General features: G+C 43.6%; 1 protein-coding gene and 1 long non-coding RNA gene across 2 annotated transcripts; one reads left to right on the top strand and one right to left on the bottom strand.

Moving 5' to 3' along the window:
• The first annotated feature begins 3,313 nt into the window (after positions 1-3,313).
• On the top strand, positions 3,314-11,337 carry LOC118936528 (NLR family CARD domain-containing protein 3-like). Its single transcript, XM_036941895.1, has 9 exons — positions 3,314-3,522; positions 3,996-4,853; positions 5,125-5,238; positions 5,350-5,412; positions 5,883-7,649; positions 7,812-7,985; positions 8,927-9,100; positions 9,478-9,638; positions 9,877-11,337. Exons 2-8 carry the CDS (start codon positions 4,690-4,692, stop codon positions 9,635-9,637), a joined length of 2,616 nt encoding a protein of 871 aa, XP_036797790.1. The 5' UTR covers positions 3,314-3,522; positions 3,996-4,689; the 3' UTR covers position 9,638; positions 9,877-11,337.
• Positions 10,277-26,699, bottom strand: LOC118938350. Its single transcript, XR_005035641.1, has 2 exons — positions 26,263-26,699; positions 10,277-12,305 (listed from the first exon to the last, which is right to left on the bottom strand). It is a non-coding gene; the product is annotated as an uncharacterized LOC118938350 (long non-coding RNA).
• Positions 26,700-27,348: the final 649 nt, after the last annotated feature.

Raw genomic sequence — 27,348 nt, forward strand, 5'->3', positions numbered from 1 at the left:
TAACCACTGCATTTACATAAACCATAGAAAGAACAGTTAACCACTGCACTTACATAAACCATAGAAAGAACAGTTAACCACTGCATTTACATAAACCATAGAAAGAACAGTTAACCACTGCATTTACATAAACCATAGAAAGAACAGTTAACCACTGCATTTACATAAACCATAGAAAGAACAGTTAACCACTGCATTTACATAAACCATAGAAAGAACAGTTAACCACTGCATTTACATAAACCATAGAAAGAACAGTTAACCACTGCATTTACATAAACCATAGAAAGAACAGTTAACCCCTGCATTTACATAAACCATAGAAATAACAGTTAACCACTGCACTTACATAAACCATAGAAAGAACAGTTAACCACTGCATTTACATAAACCATAGAAATAACAGTTAACCACTGCATTTACATAAACCATAGAAAGAACAGTTAACCACTGCATTTACATAAACCATAGAGAGAACAGTTAACCACTGCATTTACATAAACCATAGAAAGAACAGTTAACCACTGCACTTACATAAACCATAGAAAGAACAGTTAACCACTGCATTTACATAAACCATAGAAATAACAGTTAACCACTGCACTTACATAAACCATAGAAAGAACAGTTAACCACTGCATTTACATAAACCATAGAGAGAACAGTTAACCACTGCACTTACATGAACCATAGAGAGAACAGTTAACCACTGCACTTACATAAACCATAGAAAGAACAGTTAACCACTGCACTTACATAAACCATAGAAAGAACAGTTAACCACTGCATTTACATAAACCATAGAAAGAACAGTTAACCACTGCACTTACATAAACCATAGAAAGAACAGTTAACCACTGCACTTACATAAACCATAGAAAGAACAGTTAACCACTGCACTTACATAAACCATAGAAAGAACAGTTAACCACTGCACTTACATAAACCATAGAGAGAACAGTTAACCACTGCATTTACATAAACCATAGAAAGAACAGTTAACCACTGCACTTACATAAACCATAGAAAGAACAGTTAACCACTGCATTTACATAAACCATAGAAAGAACAGTTAACCACTGCACTTACATAAACCATAGAAAGAACAGTTAACCACTGCATTTACATAAACCATAGAAAGAACAGTTAACCACTGCACTTACATAAACCATATATATTTTAGAAACACATGACTTCACTTAAAGACAGTCAGTCACCTTAATGGAGGGCGCTGCCAATAAAATGCCTGGACCTCAAACCAGCAATCTCTCTCTCGCTCTCTCGCTCTCTCTCTCTCAGTATTTAGACCATAGTATGACAGTATATTTTTATATGGGTAACGCCTTGAAAATCAGCGATTACAAGGACTTTGAGTATTGGCAAACTGTTATCTGGGGATGGGTCTATATTAAAGAACATGATTTACTAATCCCACATTGTATTATCCATACATTTGGTTTATCTAAATCCAAAGTGTCACTTGTTATTAGTCAATTGAAATGAAGGGAAATAACATTGTGAGCAAAATTATTTATCAGTTAACTTGATAGATGACTGTAGATTTGACGATTTGAGCATTTGTGGCCTCGATTTAAAAAGAAAATCCTAATTTACCAAAAATGCCTCATTGATGTTACCATATACAGTGGGGCAAAAAAGTATTTAGTCAGCCACCAATTGTGCAAGTTCTCCCACTTAAAAAGATGAGAGGCCTGTAATTTTCATCATAGGTACACTTCAACTATGACAGACAAAATGAGGAAAAAAATCCAGAAAATCACATTTTAGGATTTTTTATGAATTTATTTGCAAATTATGGTGGAAAATAAGTATTTGGTCAATAACAAAAGGTTACCTCAATACTTTGTTATATACCCTTTGGCAATGACAGAGGTCAAACGTTTTCTGTAAGTCTTCACAAGGTTTTCACACACTGTTGCTGGTATTTTGGCCCATTCCTCCATGCAGATCTGCTCTAGAGCAGTGATGTTTTGGGGCTGTTGCTGGGCAACACGGACTTTCAACTCCCTCCAAAGATTTTCTATGGGGTTGAGATCTGGAGACTGGCTAGGCCACTCCAGGACCTTGAAATGCTTCTTACGAAGCCACTCCTTCGTTGCCCGGGCGGTGTGTTTGGGATCATTGTCATGCTGAAAGACCCAGCCACGTTTCATCTTCAATGCCCTTGCTGATGGAAGGAGGTTTTCACTCAAAATCTCACAATACATGGCCCCATTCATTCTTTCCTTTACACGGATCAGTCGTCCTGGTCCCTTGGCAGAAAAACAGCCCCAAAGCATGATGTTTCCACCCCCATGCTTAACAGTAGGTATGGTGTTCTTTGGATGCAACTCAGCATTCTTTGTCCTCCAAACACGATGAGTTGAGTTTTTACCAAAAAGTTATATTTTGGTTTCATCTGACCATATGACATTCTCCCAATCTTCTTCTGGATCATCCAAATGCTCTCTAGCAAACTTCAGACGGGCCTGGACATGTACTGGCTTAAGCAGGGGGACACGTCTGGCACTGCAGGATTTGAGTCCCTGGCGGCGTAGTGTGTTACTGATGGTAGGCTTTGTTACTTTGGTCCCAGCTCTCTGCAGGTCATTCACTAGGTCCCCCCGTGTGGTTCTGGGATTTTTGCTCACCGTTCTTGTGATCATTTTGACCCCACGGGGTGAGATCTTGCGTGGAGCCCCAGATCGAGGGAGATTATCAGTGGTCTTGTATGTCTTCCATTTCCTAATAATTGCTCCCACAGTTGATTTCTTCAAACCAAGCTGCTTACCAATTGCAGATTCAGTCTTCCCAGCCTGGTGCAGGTCTACAATTTTGTTTCTGGTGTCCTTAGACAGCTCTTTGGTCTTGGCCATAGTGGAGTTTGGAGTGTGACTGTTTGAGGTTGTGGACAGGTGTCTTTTATACTGATAACAAGTTCAAACAGGTGCAGGTAATACAGGTAACGAGTGGAGGACAGAGGAGCCTCTTAAATAAGAAGTTACAGGTCTGTGAGAGCCAGAAATCTTGCTTGTTTGTAGGTGACCAAATACTTATTTTCCACCATAATTTGCAAATAAATTCATTAAAAATCCTACAATGTGATTTTCTAGATTATTTTTTCTCATTTTGTCTGTCATGGTTGAAGTGTACCTATGATGAAAATTACAGGCCTCTCTCATCTTTTTAAGTAGGAGAACTTGCACAATTGGTGGCTGACTAAATACTTTTTTGCCCCACTGTAAATATAATGAATTATATTTCTATGGGTGTTACCATCATTGGTTTTATACTCCCACTGGTGGCACAATGTTATCATAGTGGTACAATATCATTTAAAGCCATATTAGTTGGTTTACAATGGGAAGATGTGCTCAAATACGTCTTGAAAAATTCAGTACATTTTTTCCAGAATGCCATGCCCAAATGCCACCGGAGACCATACTGCCAAGTGGTTGGAGGATTTTAACATTCCATTTTCTGTTTTTGAATGGTGTGAGCGTACCCTAACAACAGAATGGTGTGAGCATAAACCCTCATTAAAAACATTCACATCATTGACATTTATAGCAAGCATGTTTGAGATGGTTTGTTGTGGGGGGTTATAAGTGTTTTTTCGAGTATAGGACGAGTCAACAACATTACTTGGGTATGAGTCAACAACATTACTTGGGTATGAGTTAACAACATTACTTGGGTATGAGTTAACAACATTACTTGGGTATGAGTTAACAATATTACTTGGGTATGAGTTAACAACATTACTTGGGTATGAGTTAACAACATTACTTGGGTATGAGTTAACAACATTACTTGGGTATGAGTTAACAACATTACTTGGGTATGAGTTAACAACATTACTTGGGTATGAGTTAACAACATTATTTGGTTATGAGTTAGCAGAATATGAACTTTTAAAAGTGAGATTTTCACTGGACAGTTAATTTAACCACTTCTCTGCTGTGTGTCAAATAAAGTGCTTTGTGTGTTCACAGATCAGCACATCCTGATCAGAGGTCTGTCATGAATTCCCCCGAGGAGAGGCACATTGTAGGACCCCTTGTACACAGTTCATTTGAAAGGATAATTTGACTCACCTGTGTTTATTGTCATCGTCAACCAACATTGTTAATAAACATTACATGACATTCTTAATTGAGATTACATTAGGCTGCTACCACTCCTGCAGTGCTAGCCACAGTATCCTTTTCAGATCTTAAGACGTTAAGACTATTTTCAGAGCAGATCAGAATCCCACTTGTGATTGGTGGATTATGTTTGTCTCCTAACATTGCTTTATTAAACTTGGAATATACTTCATGCTCGGGAGGAAGAAATTCCCCAACTATCCACATGCATGCTATGTATCTCTGGTTTTCAATGCTCACAACTCTCAAATCAACCACACACTTCTAACACATCATGTTTCTGTTCTATTAATTGATAGTGGTATCTACCCTGTATATAATCTGAACGTTTCAGAACTCTATGACCTCAATGTTAAAATAGGGACTTTTTTTCTCCATTTCCTGCTTTCAGTTTAGTTGTGTTTTACTTGAGAAAGGATGCAAGCTGGGTTACACCAGTCTCAGCAGTTGTTTTCTGTTTAGCTTAAAAGTAATCTACCATTAGGCTGCAAGTGTTGTAAAGGGTGTTGTTTTTTAAAAGTCCAGTGTACAAGGGGTCAAAATGAGTCTCTCTGGGGAGAATGAGGCTGGCCGTCCCTCTAGTATCTGTGAAGAGACTGAAGAGGAAGCCACTGCTTCTAGAATGAGTCCCTCAGGGAGTGAGGGAGAAATGTCCCTTAAAAGGAGTTTTCCTACAGAACAGGACACTGACAGGGAACATAAGAGGTAAGATCATCAAATATGTAATTGTAAAGGAGTTGAGAGTTTGTAACAACTATCGAACAAGCCAGTATTGTTGTGATTTGTCTTTATTTCATACAATAGATCAAGTGAATCAGACATTTTGTTGGATACATTTACTATATCACAAATCTATTCCTAGCTGTTATGTGAATTAAGACTGATGACAATTATAAAGTAACCGTAGAAAAAACAGTTAAACATTTTTATAAGTGCGCGCACTCCATGTTGTAAATTAATATCCTGCTCTAAACAGGATCAAGACAGACAGACCAGTCTCGCCTGCACCTAGTGGTGTCTCCATGAAGAGTGACCGGTCGATGGGACTTCCTATTCTCTTCAGTGATGGAGAATTATCCGCTGGGAAAAGGTGAACTGAGACATAACATGGTGTTTGATGATGCCACTTCCTTTTATTTACAATCTTCTGTATAGATGAAGACTGATATTATTGCTCTCTGTGCTCATTTTTACCCAACAGTATCTCTGAGGAGAATGACCAGTCAATGGATTACCAACCCAGAGTCCCTACTGATGACAGAGTGTAAGTTATAACAGTTTACACAGCATCCTACCTGTTTTCTAGTTTATTTCACCATACATGTGTCTGATCACATCTAGTATCTTTACTCTGTGCATTTCCAGATAATTTCCTCCAGTTCATCATTCAGGACGCCTCATTTAGCTTCTTATAGGATTGGAATTGTTTACAGGACATCATTCAGTCTGACTTTATACTAGAAATGTAGATTAAATAATAATATGATGACTATAATAGTGAGACTGGACCTAATGTTAAGTGTAACTATCAGGAGATGCAGAGGGCATTGTCTCTCAGTAATTGCACCATATTTTGTGGCTTCATTTTCACTTAGCCGAGCTAACTCTAGGATGTCAAACCATGTACTGTTTCATCATTAATCACATTCAGGTTAGAGTTCATATTTTATATATTTTTTGACCCAAACAAATATAATTCAATTCAACAATTAACATCTTTTTTTCCACACATAGGTACAACACTGTTTCCACTAAGACAGAAATCCAGGTGAAAATGAAATCCTACTTGAAGAATAGGGCAGATTCTTTATTTGAAGGCTTTGAGGATCAAGCCAAAAAAACACCTCTTAACAACATCTACACAGAGCTCTACATCACACAAGGTGGAAGTGGAGAGGTCAATTATGAACATGAGGTAAGACAGATTGAGACAGCATGCAGGTTTCCAGTAGAACAAGAGACATCAATCCAACTCAATGACATCTTCAAACCCTTACCTGGACAAGACAAGCTTATCAGAACAGTGCTGACAAGGGGAGTTGCTGGCATTGGAAAAACAGTGTCTGTGCTGAAGTTCATGTTGGACTGGGCTGAAGGAAAAGCAAATCAAGACATCCAGATCATCTTTCCACTTCCTTTTCGGGATCTGAACTTGATGAGAGATACAAATCAAAGTCTGATGGAACTACTACATCACTCCTTTATAGAAACAAAAGTATCAGAAATCTCAGAAAACAAAAATATTGTGTTTGTTTTTGATGGTCTGGATGAATGTCGCCTTCCTCTGGACTTCCAGAATAATAAGATCTGCTGTGATGTCACAGAGTCAACTTCAGTGGATGTTCTGCTGACAAACCTCATCGAAGGGAATCTGCTTCCCTCTGCTCACATTTGGATAACCACCCGACCTGCAGCAGCCAATCAGATCCCTCCTGAGTGTGTTGACCAGGTGACAGAGGTACGAGGGTTCAATGACCTACAGAAGGAGGAATACTTCAGGAAGAGAATCTCTGAGGAGGACTTGGCCAGCAGAATCATCTCACACATAAAGACGTCAAGGAGCCTCCACATCATGTGCCACATTCCCGTCTTCTGTTGGATTTCAGCCACTGTCCTAGAGAGACTATTGGTTGAAGCAGAGAGTCAAGAGATCCCCAAGAATCTTACTCAAATGTACGCTCACCTCATGATCTTCCATTCAAAACAGAGGAGTCAGAAGTATCCTGTAGAGCATGCCAATGATTCTCACTGGGATAAAGAGATGATTCTGGCACTGGGAAAGCTGGCTTTTCAACAGCTAGAAAAAGGCCATCTGATATTCTATGAGGAAGACCTGAGAGAGTGTGACATTGACATCAAGGACGCGTCTGTGTACTCTGGAGTGTGCACTCAGATCTTCAGAGAAGAGTCTGGGCTTAACCAGATGAAGGTGTACTGCTTTGTACATCTGAGTATCCAGGAGTTTCTGGCTGCACTATATGTGTTCCTCATGTTCACTAACAACAACAACAATCTGATGGCTAAAGAGAGATCCCTCCGCAACAAAAACAGTCTATATGAAGATGCAGTGGACAAGGCCTTGCAGTTTGAAAATGGCCATCTGGACCTTTTCCTTCGCTTCCTTCTAGGCCTTTCACATGAGTCCAATCAGCATCTCCTACAAGGCCTACTGACACCAACAGGAAGCAGATCACAGAGCAACAAGGAAACAGTCAAGTACATCAAGGAGAAGATCAGGAAGAACCTCCCCCTGGAGAGGTGTATCAATCTGTTCCACTGTCTGAATGAACTGAATGATCATTCTCTAGTGGAGGATATCCAAAGCTACCTGAGATCAGGAAGTCTCTCAAAATCTAAACTCTCATCTGGACAGTGGTCAGCTCTGGTCTTCATGTTGCTGACCTCCGAGAAGCTGGGTGTGTTTGACCTGAAGAAATACATCAGATCAGATGCTGCTCTTCTCAAACTTCTCCCAGTTGTCAGATCCTCTAGAACAGCCCAGTAAGTGCTTAGTCAAATTATATTCCAGACAGCATGCATAATAATGTAATAATAATAATGAACATCAGTTTGAATGACTAGTTAGGCTGATAATTCAGTCCCAAACGGGGCATTTATTTGTGGGCACCTGGGTATCTTAAGATGCAGCTATGTTTTCCACAGGCTGAACGAATGTAAACTCACCAAGAAAAGCTTTGAGGCACTGGCTTCTGTTCTCAAATCAAACTCATGCTGTCTGAGAGTGCTGGACATGAGTGGAAATAATCTCCAGGATTCAGGAGTGAAGCTGCTCTCTGCTGGACTGGAGGATCCACACTGTAAACTGGAGACATTGAAGTGAGTGACTTTGTGACTGTCTCCACTGCAAAGTGAAGTGGATGTTGGAGATATGAAGATGTATATTCTTCATGTAAATGTAGTTATGGATTTGTGTGGATTACTTAGCTGCATCATCACTGTAAACTGGAGAAACTGAAATGTGTGACTGTCAGATATTATTATGAAGCTGTAAATTACAACTTAATGTTGTCTAAAGGTTTCCATACAATCGGCAACAGATTTTCATGTGAATATAAAAAAATCAGTACACATAAAATATGCAAATTTTCCCATAAAATTGACTTGTTGCAGATAAGTCTGTGTGTAATGGTTTCCATGACATTTTCAACTGTAGGCCTGCTGATGGTTTTGTAACTAAAAATGTTGCTTTATATAGTGAATGTGCCCATTCTGGTATTGGCACTTGTCTTGTGCTCTAGCCAACAGCTGGCAGATACAGTGCAGGTATATAGTCTGTATGATGACATTATTATGGACAAAAGAGAGACAGCAGCTAAGCATTGATCATAATATCACCAGAATAGGACCCTGGATATTTATTGGAAAGCAGCATCAAGCTCATCTTTCACCATCCTGTGAAATTCATCATAACGTATTTCACCTGTCGACTAAAACTGCGTGCTTTCCTGAGTCGTAGTGGGAGGACCACACAACATGTGACTCCAAACGTCCCTCGATATTATTATTATATCAATATTTGCTTTTAAAAGCGTTTCCACTGACATTTCTCTGATAATACATTTTACAGACACACAAAGATCCCACCTTATCTAGTTTATTTCATTTGGAAAGGTAACTGACAGATTTGCTATTTCCATTAGGCCTGTCATTAAATTTTTTACCGGACAGGTACTTTACAGACAGAAAAGGTTTGGATGGAAACCTGGTTAATGTAGTTATATATTTGTGTGGGTTACTAAGCCGCATTATCTCTCCAGGTTGAATGATTGCAACCTAACTGAGAAATCCTGTGAGGTGCTGGCTTCAACTCTCAGCTCAAACACCTCAAGTTTGAGAGAGCTAGACCTGGGAGGAAATGAACTCCAGGATTCAGGAGTGAGATTCATCTGTGCTGGACTTGAGAATCCACAATGTAAATTGGAGACACTGAGGTAAGGCTAACCCTCATGGAGTTCAACTTACATTTCACTGGTCCTGGATTTAATCCAAGGCAGTGCACTGGACAGCTGACAATGCTACATTCAAAGGTAATTGATGCTTGAGTGAAGATGCGCTACATTTAGAGTGAATGAGATTTCCACAAACATTGGGAAAATTTCATCAGCATTGTCGGCTGTCCAGTGCACTGCTCAAAAGTTGGATTAAATTCCGGCCTTTCCTCTGATGTCATAATTTGGCCTTTGTCTCTGTCATAATTGTAGACAATTTATCAGTTTTTATAATTGATTGTATTATTTTCTTTAGATACAAAACTGACATTTTCTGGAATATTTTATAATTTGTAACTTTTATGCCTCACTTTCCACAGACTGGCAGGCTGCAGCATCACAGAGGAAGGCTGTGCTTCTCTGGCTTCAGCTCTGAGGTCAAACCCCTCCCACCTGAAGGAGCTGGACCTGAGTGGAAATACTCCAGGAGACTGCTCTCTTCTGTACAAGAGGATCCCCTCTATACACTGGATACACTGAGGTGAGTTTTACTGATCAGGTTCATGAGCACACTGATAAAGTGTACAATAAGCCATTGTAGACATCCAGACACTTTGTCATATTCATTGATGCAAACCGGTTTTGCAACAAAAACTAGTTTCTAAGTTCAGGTCTGTTTTTGTTCCGTGTTCTTCTCTTTGATGTCTAGTGAATACGACCTCTATATGTCTAAGCTGCTGTATGAGGACTTAGATCCACTTCCCTTCTTTCCTTCCCAGGTTAAATGATTGACAGCTCACTGAGATGCTAAGAAGCACTGGACTCCACTCCAAGTCCTGATTGAACTGTAAATAGATGTAAATGTGGTTTGATGTGTTTTCTGTTTCTGTTGCGTGTCAGCGGAGTGTGTGTTCTGTTAGCTTAGTAAAAAGTAGGGCTGCGCGATATGGCCAAAATATTATCACGGTATTAAAAATAATAATAATAATGACTGTATGAGACAGTATTTTATGTTTTTAAATAATTATGCTTTATGAGTAGTGTGTGACAACATATATTCTAGGTGATTTCAATGGGTCTTTCTCCATTATGATTTTTTTTATACTGTTCAATTCAACTTCAACCCTAAAAAAGTCATAATTTTCATCAATTTCTGCATTTGAGATCATTTCCACAGTCATTGTGACAGGGTAGGAACTAATGTGTTGATGGGTGTTTCCTAGGGGACCCTATAATCTTTACTTCATGTAGCTAACATATTCTTGCTTTGTGTTTACCTCTTTAATTTAGAAGACTGTTGTGCAAACAACATGCTAATTTAGGTCTACACTATCACTGGTATTATCAGGATGTATAGCTAATTACGCTTGCTCTTACTCAGTACATTTATTAGCTAGCTAGCGATTAGCGTCTAACTATCTGTTTGCATATGTAAGAAACACAAGCTAATTGTGTAATTATAGAACGCTAGTAGATTAATATTAAGAAGCAAAGTGACAACTGCATCGTTGTCATCAACAGTTGTGCATTGATGTATGTTGCATTGACCATGCAGAATGAACTCAAGTGTCTCGTGGTTGAGGAACATCAAATGCTCTCCTTGAGTGACAGGGGGCGTGGCTAGGTCGGTGTGGAAAGCGACATAGGGCGAGTGGAGAGAGATGACTCCAGTAGAGAAGTAAACTATAAAAATGGACGTTACACACTGCGTATCACATTTAACAAACCAAACATTCAAATACCGGTATAGAAGGTAAAGTAAAAACCAAACTGGTCCATGCATCAATACTGGTATATCGCAAAAAACGGTATACAGCCCAGCCCTAGTAAAAAGCCCTCCTTTTATAATGACATCATGTCTATACATATTGACTGTAGTTCAGTGTCTCTACTAGTGTCACTATAGTAAACTTCTTAATCTCAACAACCTTATTGTATTACTAGTAACGCTACATTTTACCAGACTGATATCTTTATATCCCAGAGTATTAGAAGTCTCTGGATTGTCTTGATTATGTGTTGTACACTGCTTTGAGGATTTTATTTATTTATTGTAGCATCTTGAGTTTTTGAAAAGCGTGTTACAAATCAAATGTATTTTTTATTATCGTAATGTAGAATTACTTACATTGCATGTACCCCTGTGTTAATCTCAGTATAATCTATCAGTGTATGTAACCCTGTGTTAATCTATGATAAACTGTATTATATATTCAAAATGAATAATAAAACTGAATAATGGCCAAATGAATATTTCATTTTAATAGTAAAAATGTTATTCCTATTGCTGTGTGACATTGTGTACATCTGTGATTAACTCATTGAATGACTTGGTCTCCACAGCTATGAATGTTCATACTCACAGTAATGAATAGGTCTACCTGCGTGGACTCAAGGTCTTTAAGGTGTTCTCTGCTGGGGGGGGGGGGTGGGGGGGGGGGGGCTGCGTCATTTGTCTGGGGCAAATCTACTTTTCTGTATGTGAAAATGAGATTTGATATCTTCTTCTTTGAAGACTAGGATTGGGTATTTCAGCCCCATTCTTATTCCTTATGTGCATCCATCCCTCCTCCATTCCTTGAATCACTGATTGGACAGGTCAACAAAAGGGCTCCTTGGCTTTCACTTCTACAGTCAATTCAAATGAGTGATTAGGCTACTTAAATGAAGGGAGAATGGATGATGGCACTTTTACAATAATTTGAATGGTGTGTGTGCATTTCATAGCTCATTGCATAGTTCAGTAATTGGGAAATGTTTTGTAATGTGAAATGGGGAAGTAGCCTAGATATGACTTCCTGAACAGACGTTCAGTTTCTGTTGCAAATTGTTTATTTTGAAAGCAAGTTTGAGGTGGTTATGCCCTCTGAAAGCAGTTTTAAATCCTGATGGCTGGTAGTGACTTGAATCTTTGTGCTGACAGATGTTTGGAATAAATAAATACGTCATGGGTGTTGTCCTATAGCAGAAGGGCAACGCAAACAGTTTGGGAAGCACTTTTAATACTGTTGCAGCCCCAAAATAACAGAAAACATCAAGTTGTATTACTCTAAAGAACTTATGAGTCTTCAGATCTGCTGGCGATCAAGGAAATAGGACATCATCTGATGTCTCCTTTCTGCTTGTTTGCTCCTTTGAGATGACAGTTTCCTTGGAGAGGTTCATGGAACCAGTGATCTGTCCAATGAGCACTAGATGTGTTTTTCATCTGAAAAATAAGACAAATAACAATATATAATTATTAACATTCAGTCATCGTCAATCTATTCTAGCCAATACATTTAAGTAATATTAACACACTTTCAATAACACACACACATACTACACACAACCTGCACTTATTGAAATGCATGCATGAACCCCCCCCCCCCCCCCCCCCCCCCCCCCCACACACACACCGCAAACACACACAAAAAGTACACTCACACACACTTTTGTTGGTATTGTAAATGGGTCATGTTTGACATAACTTTATAGATGGCCATTTCATGCATTTACGGAACCTGTCTTTAGGACAAATAGGACAAAGATAAGCACCCACCACACACACACAGGTCCCATAAGTTACCGCAAATGTTTCATGGGCTACACATTCCCCACTTCTCTCTCTCGTGCCCACGCACACACAATCAATTACGGAACGATGTTTGGGTCTTTACGTGTCAAAAAAGATACACGTCAAATAACACTATGTGACGTGTCAAATAAGGCTGTTGACCAATCAGGACCTGAATATGACTGCACGTTACATACTAATTTAACGCGTTCATACATTTTTTACATGGTTATTACACATTGATTACACTCACTCGTATTTCATAGGTCACAACGATTTGTCTATGTATGCTATGATGATGGTAAAGTTGTCTCGCGCACCTACAGTGCTGGTCATAAAAGTCATGGTCATGGATGCAAACAATGTTCTTCCCCAAAAACATAGCTATTGTTTGCTAGCTAACTATATAACTAGGTGTCATCATCTAAAATAACCCTAATTTATGAAACAGTTCTTATTTGATTAATGGTCGGACCCATCTATGTGAAATTAGCCACAATAAGAATTAGCCACAATAGTGGACTTAGCGGTTAGCCTTCAAAATAAAAGTATGTCATTGACAGTGCTACAAATTAATACAAATAGTAGAATTATGCCATAATTGAATAGATCATAATAAATGAGGTTGGAATGTTGTTATAGAAAATCAACAAAAGACAATTTGTTAATTTGACAAACATTTTGAAATCACACTGGATTTATTATACAGTAGAATTGCATTGGGGTCATACTTATTTCACTGTACAGCCTTACCTATGGGTTGTGGATCAATGACATGGGGGTATCAAGTCTACTCAGTGACACCCAGAGAACATTAGTGTCGTAGCTCTTAATGCCGGCACTCCGAAACAACTGTGAATTGAGACACATTTATTGTCAACCTATATGTATTGAACAGTATTCCAGAGGAAAAACAATACTGTGTGGATGTTTTGGAGTCTGATAACTGTGAGGTGGGAAAAAATATATTGGGTATTGAGTAGACTGACCCCAATTAATTGATCCCCAATCCTTAGGTAAAGCTGTACAGTGCAATATGAATGTCAATAAACACAATAGGCTGACTGGGGAGGTGATTTCACACAGGCACAGTCCCGTGATAAGAGCTACAACGCTAATATTTTGTAACGACGTTCGTCTGTAGGAGGAGAAGCGGACCAAAAAGCAGCGTGGTGGTTATTCATGTTCTTTAATGGAAAACTGAACGATACATGAAATAACTCAAATCTACAAAACAACAAACGGAACGTGAAAACCTATACAGCCTATCCTGTGACAACAAACACAGAGACAGGAACAGTCACCCACCAACACACAGTGAAACCCAGGCTACCTAAGTATGATTCTCAATCAGAGACAACTAATGACACCTGCCTCTGATTGAGAACCATACTAGGCCGAAAACATAGAAATGCCCCAAAACATAGAAAAACAAACATAGACTGCCCACCCAACTCACGCCCTGACCATACTAAATAAATACAAAACAACAGAAATAGAGGTCAGAACGTGACAGTACCCCCCCCCAAAGGTGCGGACTCCGGCCGCAAAACCTTGACCTATAGGGGAGGGTCTGGGTGGGCGTCTGTCCGCGGTGGCGGCTCTGGCGCGGGGCGCGGACCCCACTTCACCATTGTCTTAGTCCGCCTTATTGTCCGCCTCCCTGGCTTACTCACCATGGCCACCCCTCTCAATGACCCCACTGGACAGAGGGGCTGCTCGGGACAGAGGGGCAGCTCGGGACAGAGGTGAAGCAGCTGCTCGGGACAGAGGGACAACTGCTCGGGACAGAGGGGCAGCAGCTCGGGACAGAGGGGCGATAGCAGCTCGGGACAGAGGGGCGGCCCCTGGCTGACTGACGGCACTGGCGGCCCCTGGCTTACTGGCGGCCCCTGGCTGACTGGCGGCACTGGCGGCCCCTGGCTTACTGGCGGCCCCTGGCTTACTGGCGGCACTGGCGGCCCCTGGCTGACTGGCGGCACTGGCGGCCCCTGGCTGACTGGCGGCACTGGCGGCCCCTGGCTGACTGGCGGCACTGGCGGCCCCTGGCTGACTGGCGGCCCCTGGCTGACTGGCGGCACTGGCGGCCCCTGGCTGACTGGCGGCACTGGCGGCTCCTGGCAGACGGGCGGCACTGGCGGCTCCTGGCAGACGGGCGGCACTGGCGGCTCCTGGCAGACGGGCGGCGCTGGGCAGACGGGCGGCGCTGGCGGCGCTGGGCAGACGGACGGCGCTGGCGCCGCTGGGCAGACGGGCGGCGTTGGCGGCGCTGGGCAGACGGGAGGCTCAGCTGGCGCTGGGCAGACGGGAAGCTCCGGCAGCGCTGGACTGAGTAGCTCTCGTAGCGCCGAACAGGCGGGAGACTCCGGCAGCGCCGGAGAAGAGGAAGGCCCTGGTAGCGCCGGAGAGGCGGGAGGCTCCGGCAGCGGCGCCGGACAGGCGGGAGGCTCCGGCAGCGGCGCCGGACAGGCGGGAGGCTCCGGCAGAGGCGCCGGACAGGCGGGAGGCTCCGGCAGCGGCGCCGGACAGGCGGGAGGCTCCGGCAGCGGCGCCGGACAGGCGGGAGGCTCCGACAGCGCTGGAGAGGAAGGAGCCCCTGTAAGGATGGGCCGGAGAGACAGCCTGGTACGGGGGGCTGCCACCGGAGGGCTGGTGCGTGGAGGTGGTGATGGATAGACCGGGCCGTGAAGGCGTACTGGAGATCTTGAGAGCAGGGCTGGCACCAACCGCCCTGGCTGGATCTTCACCCTAGCCCGGCAGATGTGGGGAGCTGGGATGTAGCGCACCGGGCTAAGCACGCGTACTGGGGACACCGTGCGCACAACTGCATAACACGGTGCCTGACCAGCACCATGCCCGCCACAGTTAGCACTGCTAGGAGCACTGTAGTGCTGAGATGGCACAGGACGTGCAAGGCTAGGGAGATGCACAGGAGGCCTGGTGCGTGAGGCTGGCACAGTCTTCACCAGACCCCTCGCACGCACCTCAGGATGAGTATGGATAGCTGACCCCGGTGCCATTAAATCCCTGACACGCTCCGTCGGGCGAATGTCGTGCCTCATGCACCAAACCAGCAAATCCCTCATATCTCTCTCCTCCAATTTCCCCATTAACTCCTTCACAGTCTCTGCTTCGCTCACCTCCAACACCAGCTCTGGATCTGAGCTCCTCCTTGGCTCCTCACGATAAACGGGGGGAGTTGGCTCAGGTCTGACTCCTGACTCTGCCACACTCCCCCTGTGCCCCCCCCCAAGAAATTTTTGGGGCTGACTCTCGGGCTTCCGTCCGCGCCGCCGTGCTTGCTTCGCCAACCTCATTCTCCTGTAACCTTCCGCGCACTGTTCCATCGAATCCCAGGCGGGCTCCGGCACTCTCCCTGGGTCGACCGCCCACCTGTCTATCTCCTCCCAAGTTGTGTAGTCCAGATTCTGCTCCCATGTCCCAAAATCCTGATCTCGCTGTTGCTGTTCCTGCTGCTGCTGCTGCTGTTGCTGTTGCCCGTTACCACGCCGCTTGGTCCTGTTTGGGTGGGTGATTTTGTAACGACGTTCGTCTGTAGGAGGAGAAGCGGACCAAAAAGCAGCGTGGTGGTTATTCATGTTCTTTAATGGAAAACTGAACGATACATGAAATAACTCAAATCTACAAAACAACAAACGGAACGTGAAAACCTATACAGCCTATCCTGTGACAACAAACACAGAGACAGGAACAGTCACCCACCAACACACAGTGAAACCCAGGCTACCTAAGTATGATTCTCAATCAGAGACAACTAATGACACCTGCCTCTGATTGAGAACCATACTAGGCCGAAAACATAGAAATGCCCCAAAACATAGAAAAACAAACATAGACTGCCCACCCAACTCACGCCCTGACCATACTAAATAAATACAAAACAACAGAAATAGAGGTCAGAACGTGACATATTTGCATAAACTCTTCACAGTTGTGTTCTGTGGGTGTCACTGAGTAGACTGACACCCCATTTAATTGCTACACATTCCAACCTGGTTTAACATGATCTAGTCTAAATATGGCATGATTCCACCAACTGTAACCTTCTGCATCACTTTCAAATAGGTACTTTACTTTTGAAGGCAAATGGCAAATTCCACTATTGTGCCTAATCCTTATTGTGGCTAGCTTCACAACACGACACGGTCAGTCGAGCCCAGTGTTGCCAATTTAGCGACTTAGGCGCTATATTTTGCGAGTATTCAAACCCCTCTAGCGACACATTTTCAAAAAAGCGACTAGTGACAAATCTGGCGACTTTTTCTGGTATTGGAGACTTTTGGAGACTCTGGCGTGAAAGCACGTATCGTTCTTACTCTTCTCAACGAGCAGCGGGTGCTGCCGTGGGCCCCACCCAAGTCCCCAAGCACTCACAGGCGGCCCAGTCCTCGCACAGCAGTCCCTCCCAGCTGTAGTCAGAGCAGGAGATGTTCACCCATCCGCGTCCAGACTGCAAATGAATCGCGCATGCGGGAAGCCGCCGCTGGCTGATCCCGCACTGGCTTACATTAAAAACCTGAATTAGGGACTAGTTACCATAATTTTCTCACATTGCCATTGACAGTTTTTTCTATTGTCTCTTTTTGGTTCATATAGATTGTTAATGTAGATGGTATACAACAACAAAAAAATGCTATGGTTAAAATGTTTTGTTTTACTATGACTTTTAGGCTCCTAAGTGGACCATAAGGCTAAAAACCAAACCAAATTAAGAAAACTAAAATAGAAAATAATAATAATAATAAATACTTTTTTTAAAGTAATTAACTCCACCATAGTGTCTCTTTTGGGTCACTTTTGCCTGTCCCAAGCCCGGATAAAGGAGGAGGGTTGGAATTGTGATATAAAAAAAAGCAAGAATCGACAGAAGAAAGTTCATTTGTAGTTCTAAACATATTTAGGGTGTTTTTTACTCACTTTTTGTCTCTCCCACGACGTTATTCGCCTCTCCTACAGCGTCCATCACAATTACATGCACATGGCCGATTATACAAATTAGGTGATTATGTCATTTAGCGACTTCTGGCGACTTTTAGGACAGCCAGTAGCTACTTTCCTTACTGAGGAGTTAGCAACACTGCCTCATTTGCCAGAAGAAGCTAGCTGGCTGCTTATAACGTTAGCTTTGGGCAACAGGGTTAAGTAGCTGGCTAGCTATGTATTTCCATGAACTGAAGTTCAATTACAGTAGGCGAACAACAAGTGTTTACCAAGCTAATACTTGCTCACAATGATTCCTAAATCATTGCTAAGAATAATGAAAATAATGGTCATTATTTTCAGTCTGGTTGTATTGGTGCTGGTGTAACGGATGTGAAACGGCTAGCTAGTTAGCGGTGGTGCGCGCTAAATAGCGGTTCAATCGGTGACGTCACTTGCTCTGAGACCTTGAAGTAGTGGTTCCCCTTGCTTTTGATGTGTGCAGAGGGTTCCTGGTTCGCGCCCGGGTATGGGCGAAGGGACGGTCTAAAGTTATACTGTTACACTAGCAAGGTACCAAGCTAAAGCTAGCTAGCTACCCCAGAAGTTGAAGTCGAGCAAATAATGCTTTATTACCAACGCGGCATTGTAAACACATCGTTCGTGGCCGGTGTTTGCAGACTTTTTTGTACAGCTTTGACAATGCTACTGTTGTAATAACATATTAAAACATGTAATGACGCAGTCACTGACTGTTGTCTGCCTGGGCTTAACCATGTAATTTTGGCTTGTACTCTGTGTTATACCCTCCCCTTCTCTCTGTTTCTCAATATACTAACTGCACGGGAAACCCCCACCAGGGTGGCGGAATAAGATAAAACACACTGACAACCCATAAATATACACTGCTCAAAACCCTTTGGGATGGGCTCCAAAGACAAAGAACTCTGTCGAGAACCAATGGGATACTGACGCCAGGCTGGAGAGGACTGTCTATCACCTACGAACAACCAACCAGGAGCCAGAACTACCAGAATCTACCTACGTCATTTCAATGTATAAATGAACTGCCCAAATATGTTGTACCTCCTCTTTTTCCGAAAGCTCCCTAAGGGTTGGACGAATAGGAGCCGTGCTGCACGTTTGCCAGATATCATTATGTTTGAATAAACGGCCTCTAATATACCGTATTCGCCTTGTCCAGAGTCTCATCTTGGTCTTGTTTCTCCAATAACTAATCATTAACAAATTGGTAGCAGAGGATGGTTGAAACCCATGAATTCGGTCCATAGATTTGATGAGAGAAAAGACAAGTTGACGACAGATTCTAGAAGGACGGGCGACCTGTCTACAGGAGCCATCGGGGATTCAACTCGCCTCAGGAAACTGACCAAAGAGCTCGACACTATAAAGGTAAGCAGAACCTGTTTAATCGAATTCTGCATATTATAGTATAATCAGTATCCAAATTATGGTCAGAAGTACTGAGTGCGTGAGTATGAATTGCCGTTAAATTTATGAACATTTTTCCGATAACCAAAGGCATTTGCATAATGATATCTGTGTAAATATATTGTTCAAATCTGATTCAAATAGTCCAGCAACAGTTAATATGTAAATTTACTGGGTGTCATGGTGAGGAATTGGAGGACAGAATGTGATATGATGTGATATATTGTTTAAAATCTAATCCATATAGGCTGGCAATAGTTGATATCTAAATCGACTAGGTGTTACGGTGAAGGATTTGATAACAGAATTTGATGGAATGTGATGCACTGTTTTAATCGGGTCCAAATAGTCTGGCAATTTTCGATGTGGCAATCGTTTAGGTGTTACGGTGAGGGATTCGATAACTCAGTGAAATGAAATATTGTTTAAAATAACAGAATTTGATGGAATGTGATGCACTGTTTTAATCGGGTCCAAATAGTCTGGCAATTTTCGATGTGGCAATCGTTTAGGTGTTACGGTGAGGGATTCGATAACTCAGTGAAATGAAATATGATGAAATGTTTTGTTAATTGATCGAGACGTATATTTAAGACTGGAACCAGTGGAGTAGGCATCCCACTAGGTGCATCAGTTAATAAGCTAAATAATTGGACTAGGAGTGAAGGAATTAAACCTGATCTCTCCAGATTAATGTCACTGATTCACCGTTCCATGAGACCGAGGGATACTGACCACCGGCTCTAAATTTGACCGCCGAGTCAAAAGTTGGGGCGGGGATGTGCGGCCGCCGTGCCGAGTAGCGAATTGATTTCTGTTCTCTTTGTGCTGTTGGGGTTGCCTAGAATTAATTTGACAAATATTATAGAAGGCATCTGAATGCATTGACATTGACCCAAAAGTAGGCGTTTGGGACACTAACATTTCGCCAGGCAGTAGAAATGTGTGAACCTGTAAAATTACTCCAGTAAAATACCCTAGACGCATAATTATCTCGCGAATATCCCTTTTCGATATTTTAGTACAGTAATTCTACAAAACTCTGTGTGCACGAGGGTGAGACACAAGAGATAAGTCTGTGTTGGCACCAGGGATACATCGCTGGTTTCGACCAAGTGACGGGCTAAGTGCACATAGTTGCTGAGGGCCATAGTGCAATGTCTTGTTAGCACATTTAGTTGTTTTAAAAAAAAAATGTTTTACATACTTTTTTATCGGACCCAGACATAGGGAATCATCAATATGGCCTCAATTACCGTTCCCAAACTCAAATTCAATGAATATTTAGATCAGAGAATACAGGAAAGGGCAGGAGGAAAACAGGAATATAAATCAATAAAGACGATATGGGGGGAAATTAGACTGAGATGGACCCAGGCAGGTTACATTAGTGGAGTTGCCCCATCAAGGGAACAACTCAGCACTATGGAAAGAGAATTAGAGGAGGCAGTCAGGCACGGGAAAGAGAGTGAGGCAGAAAAGAATAGCAGCCATTTTTTCAAGAAGAAAGGAACGAAGGAGAGAGAGAGAGCGGAGGCGGAGCTGAGAATAGGGACATGGGCAATAGAGGAGACAAAAAGGACACGCCCACAAAAGAAACCTGATATGATGGGGGTGCTTGCTGGGGCCTCAGATGACGTCAGAGAAGGCACAATCAACAACCACAACACACCACCGCCCACCGTGACCACCCCATCGGCCCCGCTCTCTCTATACCCGCCACTGCCACAGGAAGAGAAGACTGAAGTGCCACCTCCCTATTCACAAAATCCATTCGCATACCTCCCACACAACCCATTTAAAACCCACACCACACCAGCAGCCATACAGGCCCCGGTCTTCATGATGCAGGGAGGACAGCTAAAAGGGAACATGACTGTGGGGATTCAAGAAGGCCACCTCGTCTGTGAAGAAAGGCCCGATTGCTCAAGCCCCACAGCATTACAAGGCCCAGGTGGGTCCCTGCTGAACTACCCACAAGGAAGGGAAGGTGGATCTCAACCGGGCCTCCTAAAGAGAGAAGGCCACGATCTTATTCAGTTCTCCTCTACTCCAAACACAGACAATTAGCTGAAATCATAGGCTTGACACAAGCACTGAAAGGAGCAGGAAGGGGCCTACCAACTTCCCCTACGCCCAGCAGCTGATCCACGCTTCGTTGAGTACCAGCCTTGGAAGACCGCTTTGATGGGACAGATGCCCAGCCTACATGGAGGAGCCTCTACATGGCTACACCAACTGCAATGAAAACACTACTACCCAAAGCCACGAACACAGGAGGAGGAGGAGGAGGAAGAGGACCCCCTCCTCTACAATACAACCACCCAGGACCCAGCCACATGCAGCAGCAACAGCAAGATTACAACCAACCACAGTTTCAAGGTATGGCAGGGAACACCATGCCCTGGCCATAAAAGATGCCCACACTGTCTGAAACCCCAGAAGTGTACTGGCTAAAATGCCTACCCACAGGGCCTTCCACCCCTCACATCCAGTTTAAGTTTAACCAACTGAAAGCTCAAATCTACACTCTGCACCCATATAAGACTCCCCAGGCTGAGATCCATTGCACACTCAACGCAACAGAAACTGATGACTGCCTCTACACTGCAGACTGGGACGAAGACATGATGCACCTGACCCCACCTATCAGGTGTTGTACCATTGTGTGTGGCCCAGAGAGGGTGGCAGCACCGGTCATCCTACGATCAAGGAACCTCCATGCACCCCTGGCCTGGACGGCTGAAGCATCAACAGCCATAGCACTCCTGAAAACAGATCTATCAGCGGCAGCAGCTCTGACTGCACCTGACTACAAGAACAAGTTCCATTTGGATGTTTCTGAAAGGGAAGGATTTACCTCATCCGTCCTATTCCAGAAACAAGAGGGGGAGAGAAGGGTCTTGATGTACTACTCTTTCAAACTTGACCACATTGAGGTAGAACAGTCAACATGCTCCAGATACGTTGCTGCAGTAGCAAAAGCTATTAAAAAAAACAACTCACCTCGTGATGTCACCCTTCAATCAGCCATCATCCCTCAACCAGCATCGGCCCAATTAGCTGAAATCATCGGATTGACGCAGGCCCTCATCAGAGGAAAAGGAAAGACTGTGAATATCTATACAGACTCAGCCCATGCCCATGAAGCAGGCCACACTGATGGACCCAGAACTTTTATGAGAAGCACATGGCCCCACACACGAAGGCAGACTAAAGACCCTCCAAAAGGCCTCGCACATCTGGTGGCACCCTCACATAAAAAATATATGACTGACTTATTTCATGGCGATGATTTATTTTGTGATGAATGCAATGTTTGTGACAGACACAACCCAAAGAAACCATATCGAACACCAATGGGCTCATACCCATTACCTAATGCATGATTTCAGGATATTAGCATAGATTACACTGACATGGGGGCGGATAAGGTGGTTAATGGGAAACAATACCTATTAGTGATGGTGGATAGGTTTTCCAAATGGGTAGAGGCAATTCCAACGGCGGGGGAGGATGCGAAGTCAGTTATAGGCCACAATCCCAAGGTCTCATGGAACGCGCAAGTCAAACGTATGTGCCGGGTCGAAGTTGAAATGGGTCGAAGCCCTGCCCCTGGCGTTGATGGCCATGAGAGCCTCACCAGGGTCAGGCACCCATCTCTCTCCTCATGAGATAATGACTGGTAAAGTCATGCCTGGCCCACCAAGGGAGGGAGGTCATATGCCCGCCCTTGATGTGCAATAAATTGTAATGTCTAATTATGTGAAAAAACTGACGGTTCTCTCTGCAGCACTCTCTACCCAGGTTCACAAGGTCCAGGAGGGGGAGCTGCCGGGGGACACGCCACCACTGAAGGTAAAACTTGGAGACTGTGTAAGGGTAAAGGTCCACAAGAGAAAGTGGCTGGAACCCAGGTGGACTGGTCCGTACGAAGTGAAGGAGGTTACTTCACACTCAGTCCAGGTCAAAGGTAAATTGGGCGCACCTTGGCACCACCTCACACATTGTACACCAGCTCCAACCCCTTCCCGCACACTGACGGAAGTCAGAACCGACCTAAGTGGTCTACATTCGGCCCCAAATCTTGCACCTCCTTAGTCAGGGAAAATGGGAGGTTCAACCCCATATTCACTGACTAAGTCACACCGTACTCCTTGGGAACGGTTGGGGATCTCCGGACCCCTGTTTGTTATTTTTCTTCTCATGGGAGGAGTCACTGTATGTACACTCACATGGCTTATAAACCAACAGATGCACCCACTACAGACTCACACACTGAATTCTACTCTGCCAGGTGAAACTAACTCTCTCTCTTTTCCCTCTTATCTACCACAAGACCATACCGTTTCTAGGCGTGAGGTGGGGGTCACTAAGTGCACCCCCCAGGAGTTGAAGAGCACCACCTTGTGTTTGCCTTTCAATGCCACCACCACTGTTTACCTGCCTTGGGGCCTTTTGGGTCATGCGCAAAATAGTTTGGGGCTACCTGCCTGGACCTATTCCAGTTTTAACTGGTATATAACCAAAGGGGGATATGGTGAGTGGTCTTGGAAAAACCTGGTGGCGGAAACAGGGCATGACTGGTCCAGCTATTCCAAGGGACGGGTTGTTCTTGCCTGGCGCAAACGGCTTACATTTTCACGCACTGGTTTTCAACTAAAGCTGATTGTACGACCTGGGACCACTATGGGTTGTCAGGTTTTTACATTGGCCCCATATGTAGATACCGACAGGGCTGAAGTCCATTTCACACTATATATCTGTGTTACGCCACAACCACAGCCTACTTCTGTGACGGTGCGTGACGATATGGCAAAGCCACATACCCTACCCCAGCACAGGGATGGGTGGGGTTCTGCTGTTTTAGTGGTCACCACCCCTACCCCGGATGAGAACATTCGGGTTGCTACAGGTATCTCAGGTTTGTCTAACAATTGGTTATTATTGACCGAACAAGCAGCCAATACAACCCCCACTAGTTGTGTAGTTTGCATGGGTGCCAGAACATTGCTCCGCATTGTCCCGGCTACTGTTGAGATCGGATGTTTAATGCCCCTTATGGACAAAGACAATCCGACTGGTAATTGTGTCTTGTGGGATGCAGTTTACCCTGTTGTCTCCGCTACGGACAGGGCACCAGTATTTTCCTCTGATGTTGCCAGGGCCGAATTCTCCTGTATTAACATGACAGGGGGTATACTACAGTTAGGTTTGCTCCCTGTTGGTTGGTGTACAAATACTATCGTAGTAGTTGGTGTTTTTAAGCCAGTGATCAGGGCTGACATCTGGTGGTGGTGTGGGGGACCTCGGCTTTTTGACAGACCTCCCAATAAGGCTACGGGTACTTGTGCGCTTGTAACACTTCTACTGCCTATCTCTGTTTACCCTATAGGTGTGGGTGATTTGGTGACCCGGATACAGGCTGTGGACCCACAGTTTCTGCCTACCAGAACCAAGCGGGAAGCAGCCCTGACTGTTGGGGATCCCACGTATATTGATGCTATAGGTGTTCCTAGGGGGGTCCCTGATGAGTACAAGCTGGTGGACCAGGTCGCCGCAGGTTTTGAATCATCTCTCTGCTGGTGGTGCACTGTGAATAAAAATGTTGACCGCATTAACTATATACATTTCAAATGTCCAAAAATTAGGAAACTGGACTCAACAAGGTTTTGAGGCCGTACATGGTCAACAACCTCCCTTATGGCTTTTCAAAATCGCATTGCCGTTGACATGTTGCTGGCTGAGAAGGGTGGGATATGTTTTATGTTTGGGGAGCAATGTTGCACATTTATCCCCAATAACACAGCCTCTGATGGCAGTCTCACTGTTGCGTTAGAAGGACTACGTACCCTGAATGGTAAAATGAAATCCCACTCTGGGGTTGATACCAGCACGTGGGACTCCTGGATGGATGCATTTGGTAAATATAAGGTCCTGGTCTCTTCTATTCTGGTCTCTATCTCTGTGTTTGTTGCAATATTAACCCTCTGTGGCTGTTGTTGCATCCCATGTGCCCGCTCCCTGCTTTCTCGAGTTATTACTTTTGCTATTGCACCAAATAATGACCCTGCACTGATGTTCCCCCTCCTACAACAGGAGGATCCTCTGGTGGAGTTTGAAACATGCACATATGAGTAATTTTCACGTCTCTTTGGAGACGTGAAGAGGGGGACTACAAATTTCCTAAAATTTCCTGTTCTATTTTTCTTACTTTTAGTTTTTGTCACGTCTAATAGACGTGAAGAGGGGGTGTTGTAATAACATATTAAAACATGTAATGACGCATTCACTGACTGTTGTCTGCCTGGGCTTAACCATGCAATTTTGGCTTGTACTCTGTGTTATACCCTCCCCTTCTCTCTGTTTCTCAATATACTAACTGCACGGGAAACCCCCACCAGGGTGGCGGAATAAGATAAAACACACTGACAACCCATAAATATACACTGCTCAAAACCCTTTGGGATGGGCTCCAAAGACAAAGAACTCTGTCGAGAACCAATGGGATACTGACGCCAGGCTGGAGAGGACTGTCTATCACCTACGAACAACCAACCAGGAGCCAGAACTACCAGAATCTACCTACGTCATTTCAATGTATAAATGAACTGCCCAAATATGTTGTACCTCCTCTTTTTCCGAAAGCTCCCTAAGGGTTGGACGAATAGGAGCCGTGCTGCACGTTTGCCAGATATCATTATGTTCATTATGTTTGAATAAACGGCCTCTAATATACCGTATCCGCCTTGTCCAGAGTCTCATCTTGGTCTTGTTTCTCCAATAACTAATCATTAACACTACTGATAGTAGTGGTGGCGCTTGGCTTGCACGTGCAAATTCATCACACACAACATTCTATAATAGAACTGTGTTATTTGACGCATCAAATTAAAAGCTTCAAATAGTGTTATTTGACGTGTATTTTAGACACGCAAATACCCAAACGGCCTTCCATTATCAATCAATTACACACACACACACACACACACACAGGTCCCATAAGTTACTAGCCACATTGAGTAGTTAGCTACACATCCTCCACTTCTCTCCCTCTAATGCCACTCACTCACTCACCCACACTTGGCTTTAATAAACTAGCCAGCTAGTCAGTATACTTGTGCCTCATCACACAGACACTGACAGATAACGTTAGACAGACACAGAAACACACAGCCAACAAAAATTGAATAATAATTTAATGACAAGCACTTACAGTACCATTGGTGAGTTAATTCATCTTGTCACGTCTCATCTCCTTTGGGGTAAAAAGCAAATAGCAGGGCTACCCTTCGTTGGACTTGCAAGTGCACCTGACCATGCAAGCATTTTCAATTTGTTGCACAGCATCACTGACATATTTCACCTCGACTCACTGAAGCACAATAATTGACGTGTGGTCTTCATCGGTTGCCTCCCAAGGCGGGGCTCGGTCTCGACATTGGTGCTCCGGCTCAGGTAAAAAAGTAGTAGCCAATAAATTGACGCCACCGATCGACTGAACCAGCTCAACATCATTACTATTTAAACATCTAGCGATTTCACTCTCCTTGGAATCCATCGATACAGTAGAAAGCTAAGATAACTATCTACAAGCTAATGTGTAGTCAGTACTGACAGTCACTTTGTTGATGGGTTTTGAAAAGCGAGTGTACCCTGAAGAACACTTTTTTTTTCTGCGGATGATACAGTAACTTTTACACATTTGGGCAAACAGGAAAATCATCCGATTGAATAGCCTGTTGTAGATTGATTCAAATATATTGTAACAACCCTGGGTTTATAAGCGCGGATATCGACTCTGCGGCTTGAGCATGCTTTTGCGGCACAGTCGATAGCGCGCTGGACTTCGGCTGGGTCGAGGGTTCGAGACCTGCTCCCTGCCTATTTCATTACAATATATAGCTAGCTAGCTAGTTTGTAATTCATTTATTATTTCGGAATAGGGGAGGGTTGCAAAAAATCTAAATGTTCAAAAAGACAATGTATATATATGCAAATTGCCCATTGCAACTTCCAACTGATTATGAAAGAGCGAGTCACATACAGGGGAGGCGTATGCAAGCAGATATGGAAATGTGGATAGGGTGGAATACATTTTATATTAAAACCTGCAAAAGACCAAATGTAAAGTATTTTTTGGGGTGGGGTAACCCTCCACTATTTCGATCTGTCCCCTTTTAGCCTGCCCCTGATCAGAATTTGCAACAAGCGGACGGAAGAGCAATATCCGTAGTCGTATGGAAGAAGCTAGAGTTGGAATGTGAAGCTGGTTATCTTTAGAAAACACTGAGTAGATTTA

Source organism: Oncorhynchus mykiss, chromosome 13 (assembly GCF_013265735.2).
Source record: "Oncorhynchus mykiss isolate Arlee chromosome 13, USDA_OmykA_1.1, whole genome shotgun sequence".
In the NCBI taxonomy this organism is placed as follows: domain Eukaryota; kingdom Metazoa; phylum Chordata; class Actinopteri; order Salmoniformes; family Salmonidae; genus Oncorhynchus; species Oncorhynchus mykiss.